A 5,191-nucleotide genomic window follows, 5' to 3' on the forward strand; every position below is an offset into this window, starting at 1 on the left:
TATGTGGAGCGGCCTGTTTCCGCCCCCGATTGAACACTCGCACAGGAGATTGAATATAATAATAATACAAGTGATACAAAAATATACATATGTGGAGCAGCCCGTTTCCGCCCCCGATTGAACACTCACACAGGAAATTGATTATAAAAATGATACAAATTTATACAAAAAATGAATTTATGTGGAGCGGCCCGTTTCCGCCCCCGATTGAACACTCGCACAGGAGATTGAATATAATAATAATACAAGTGATACAAAAATATACATATGTGGAGCGGCCCGTTTCCGCCCCCGATTGAACACTCACACAGGAAATTGATTATAAAAATTATTCAAATTTATACAAAAAATATGAATTTATGTGGAGCGGCCCGTTTCCGCCCCCGATTGAACACTCGCACAGGAGATTGAATATAATAATAATACAAGTGATACAAAAATATACATATGTGGAGCGGCCCATTTCCGCCCCCGATTGAACACTCACACAGGAAATTGATTATAAAAATTATTCAAATTTATACAAAAAATATGAATTTATGTGGAGCGGCCCGTTTCCGCCCCCGATTGAACACTCGCACAGGAGATTGAATATAATAATAAATTAATACAAGTGATACAAAAATATACATATGTGGAGTGGCCCGTTTCCGCCTACGATTAATACAAGTGATACAAAAATATACATATGTGGAGCGGCCCGTTTCCGCCCCCGATTGAACACTCACACAGGAAATTGATTATAAAAATTATTCAAATTTATACAAAAAATATGAATTTATGTGGAGCGGCCCGTTTCCGCCCCCGATTGAACACTCGCACAGGAGATTGAATATAAAAATTGTACAATTGATACAAAAATATCAATATGTGGAGCATATACAAATTGATACAAAAATATGAATTTATGTGGAAAATTTTACAAAAAGATACTGTACATGTGGAGCGGCCCATTACCGCCTCCGAAATTACACTCCATAGATATTTTTTTTGTTTAATTAGAAGAACCAGAAAATTTATAAAAATAGCAGATATACATGAAAAGTTTTCAATATCATACAAATATACAAGTGGGGCGGCCCGTTACCGCCTCCGATAATACATGCCATGGAGCTAAAACCAGTCAATGCAAAGTTCCTCATCTCCTTCTCTGCCTCACTGTTCGAATCTATAATAAAAGAAAATATGAATATATTTCAATGTTTGTAATATAAATGAAGTAACATAAGTTTTTGGACAGGAGCTTCAAGTTTATTTGTTGCAAGACTAGAGAAAAAAAAGAAACTTAAAGTGTTTGAATTATTCCTAATTGTAACAAATGTTATTCTAAACCAGGGACATTCCACCTCATCTTAGGATAGGGGCCCAGGCCCTTACCATTGGGAATTTTACGACATTTTACAACTTTTTGGGAAAATTTATAACAAGATATATTTCAATAAATAAAGACTTAATTATGATAGTTTAAATTGATATTTTACTTCATTATTCAGGAATTTACTACAGAAATAAGATCTTTTATTAAGCTTTAGCCAAGTCTCCAAAAATTATTTTCATTTCATTGAGAGTTCAAACCTTAATTAAGTTTGTATTACATGAATTTTTCAAAAATTTAACACCGAGGCTGTTCAGTTTTGGGAAAAATAGAGTGATTTTGCAATTGGGAATGGAAGTGGAAAACCCCTGTAATCAGAAGCGTAGTCAATATAATTTACTCACTGTGGATTCCTGAGTCAGGGAAGAGACATGACGTCTTATGGTGTCAGCAATTTCTGGGGGCATGGTGTTAGCAGCTTCACTCGCACTGGTCAGGAAGGGTCCAAATTCATCCAGCTTTGGGACAGTTGGCTGACCAAATGTGCGCTGCTTCTCCAGGTGTCCCTCCCACCAAGATGCTTCCTCATCTGTCAGGCTCCCACATCTTTTCCACTTGGGCAAATCCACTCCCATGGCATCAAAGGCTCCTCTTCCTTTATCTGGCATGGTGCTGATTGGATGTGGGGCAGCATCAAAGGCTCTGGCCAAGTCTGTGATGTCCAGCTGCTGGAACGTTGCTCTCTGCAAGGGCCATTCCTTGTATGACATGATGACCCTGTCCTCCTGTAAGTGAAACCTAAAGCAGTGAGGAGACTTGTGGCCAGACAGCTGGATGGGTGACTGGAGGGCCAGAGCACGGTAGTCCCACAGATCAGACAGATGCTCCGTTGTGGGCTGGGGATGGTAGGCTGCCTGGATTTCCTCGTGGAGGGTGTCTGATGTTTTGATGGCCATCTTTCCTATGTGGATCGATATCCACGAGAACATTTGATCCACATCCTCATGGGTATGGCCTACCATCAGGAAGGACAGCTTCACCTACAGATAAGGAAAACCATTATAACCATACTTATCTACTGATACATAATGTATTCTATACCTTGTCAATTTGTCAGTATACATGCTATTACAATATTTGAAACAATTCCTGGGAGTTTTTTTTATTTTCTTTGGAAAATGGTAATAAAAACATACCTTTTTAAACATCTTCCTCAGGACCAAACTTCCAAGGAATCCCATGATGATAAAGTTTCTGTTGTCTTTGGCAGAATTGTCAGCCTGCAGAAACAGTGTGGGAGGCAACCGTCTTTGCTGCAATGATAGGAATATTTATAGTATTAATTTGACTGAAATAATAAACAAAACTGTGTTGTTTTAATGATTACAGTCCGGAATGCCAGGCAAATTACTCTGCACATTTATATATAAAAATAAATTATAAAATTGACTCATGTTTAGAAATTATTAAAGGTTTGACTAAGTGCAAATAGGTTATATACCTGTGCAATGTCATCAAAGACTCTCAGCAGGCAATTCATGGTGATGTTGGAGTCGCATGAGAATTTGTCTGTCCAGGTGAAAACGTAGGACTTTCCCTGTCCATGGGCCAAAATTCCCGTGACATGGTGATGGACCCTGGTGAGGCTGACATCTCCCTGTTCAAATAATTTCAAGAAGTGTTACATATAGCATGTAGGATCTCATTGTCAATTAATTGTACAGCAATGTTGTTTTAAGCCTAATTTGAAAACTTTTTTAATAAGAGATGGAGGGGATGGGGAGATTATTGGTCGTTTTGTTATAATAATGAAGGATCCTTGCATTTTAAACTGTGTAATCAACAAGCCTTAATTCAATAATATAGTCATAATATCAATACTGTAACATACCTTATGGTATGAGGGTAACCTGGGTAGGTTTGTCTTTGCCTGGTCCATATTGTCGATGATTATCGAACAATACTTCTGGGGGTTCTCTCTTGCCTTCTTAATGTGTTTGTAATACTTTTCCCTCGCTATTCTACAATTGAAAGGCACAATATTACATAATCAGTATTATTGATGTTTCTCATGGGTATTCTATTCTATGACATTTCCAGAGTCACCTCTTTTCCAAAGAAATAAACAAATGACTTGGGTTCATTTAATTACTTTAATTTTTCAAGACAAGTTCCAGCTTTTTTTCAGAGCTTAATTGGTTGTACTCAAAGTTCTGCTTTAAAAGATATACCTGTAATAATTTTCCCCATTACCCCTAGTATATATAAAAGTATACTCATGAAATTGTATTGTTCTTTATTTTTAGATAATGATATACAAATACGTTCCTGCCTCCAGGTAAATGAATCTCTAAATATTTCCCAATTAATGTTTTCACATTGCCACCGCATGTCTTTGAATGATTATCTCTTGAAAGTTAACACACATTCTTATGACATTCACATGATATAACAACAGTTTTTTATCCATGACATCACTGAGATAACATTACCTTTGAACAAGAAGATGGGCTCTCTTTTGCTCCTCCAACAGCAATCTCTGTTCCTTGGATAGATCACCAGCCTTTGCATTACGTATCATGGAACACTCCTTGCATTCTGTAAATGTGGTTCTCTACAAAGTAATTGGAATAATTTAATGAGTGCCTGAATGCATATATATAGATGTAGATTACATCATGTACATAGAGAGTATTTATTAAAGAAAATATGTTTAAACATTCAATAAATATTTAACATTTGACGGTGTACTCTTTTTAGTGCTTTTGGCAGAAAGATGCTTCCACTAGTTCAAGTACTTCGCTAAATGTCTTAAACTTGATACAAGAATAAGAATATGAAGAAATGTGCTAAATCAAATCTATGCTTATTTGTTTAAAAAGCACTTTCTGCTTAATATTGTACATGCCAAATATAATACATTTACAGTCTACATATATTTTTAAACTTTCTAACAATATCTTATACGACTTTTCTTTTTTTACCGGGTACTTTAAATTTTGGTGGAGACCAGAGTGACTAAATTTTTCATGACTATAAGAATGCATGCTCTTAATAAAATGTATTATGGATAATTATTATCAGTATGTATGGCAATAGAAACATTCAGTGATAGACTAATAAATTGAAATAATTAAAACAAAAATAATCTACCATACCTCTGATGCTTTAACTTCTGGAAAGCGGTCATGTACGAGTCGCTTGAAGTGCTTCATACAGTAGGGGTTGCTGTGCCCGCTTGCATACTCTTCATACATGTTCTGAATTGAGTAGCATGTTGGAAGCATCACATTCCCGTTGTTTGGCTGGACCTCCCCATGGGCTCTAGCTGAGCTCCTGATAAAGTTGACAACATCAGCTGTCCGGGGCCTGTCATATCTGTGGGATGTTCTTGCATCTTTGTCAGGACTTGTCCTTCCCTTCAGCACATAGTATCTAAAAACAAGAACATAGGACTTTAGTTCCAGGTGATTTTGTGCTTAAATTTAATGTTCTTTTAATTTCTTTGTTTATTTCACTGAAAAGCTAAGGTATCACTGACCAAATATCAAATCTATTGACTGATACTGTTTAATGACTGAGCAAAATACAGAAATTACAAGAGCACCAGGAAACATCTTATTAATGGCCATGGAATGACTTTGCTTAAGGTATTCGATGTATAACGACCATATTTTGTACCTAATAAATGACTGGCCCGATATTCCTAACCATGGTAGCATTTTGAAGATGTTATCAAATAAAAATGCTCCACCAAAAAAATTTACAAAATTTTCATTATTCTCCAATTAATTGCACCTTGAATTTTGCATTGAAGTCTATGGGCAGCGCAGGTTTTTATAAGATATTGTTAAAAGTAATCTCTTGGTGAAAATA

General features: G+C 36.2%; 1 protein-coding gene across 1 annotated transcript; it reads right to left on the minus strand.

Annotated features, from left to right (window-relative positions):
• Nucleotides 1-696: 696 nt before the first annotated feature.
• On the minus strand, nucleotides 697-4,899 carry LOC134244642 (uncharacterized). The gene is made up of 7 exons (XM_062726897.1): nucleotides 4,474-4,899; nucleotides 3,808-3,929; nucleotides 3,207-3,336; nucleotides 2,817-2,972; nucleotides 2,512-2,628; nucleotides 1,720-2,355; nucleotides 697-1,168 (listed from the first exon to the last, which is right to left on the minus strand). The coding sequence occupies exons 1-7, from the start codon at nucleotides 4,600-4,602 to the stop codon at nucleotides 1,139-1,141; spliced, it is 1,320 nt and encodes a 439-aa protein (XP_062582881.1). The 5' UTR covers nucleotides 4,603-4,899; the 3' UTR covers nucleotides 697-1,138.
• Nucleotides 4,900-5,191: the final 292 nt, after the last annotated feature.

Source organism: Saccostrea cucullata, unplaced genomic scaffold, assembly GCF_032062105.1.
Source record: "Saccostrea cucullata isolate Sc308-1 unplaced genomic scaffold, CSIRO_AGI_Scuc_v1 ctg21360, whole genome shotgun sequence".
Classification (NCBI taxonomy): Eukaryota; Metazoa; Mollusca; class Bivalvia; order Ostreida; family Ostreidae; genus Saccostrea; species Saccostrea cuccullata.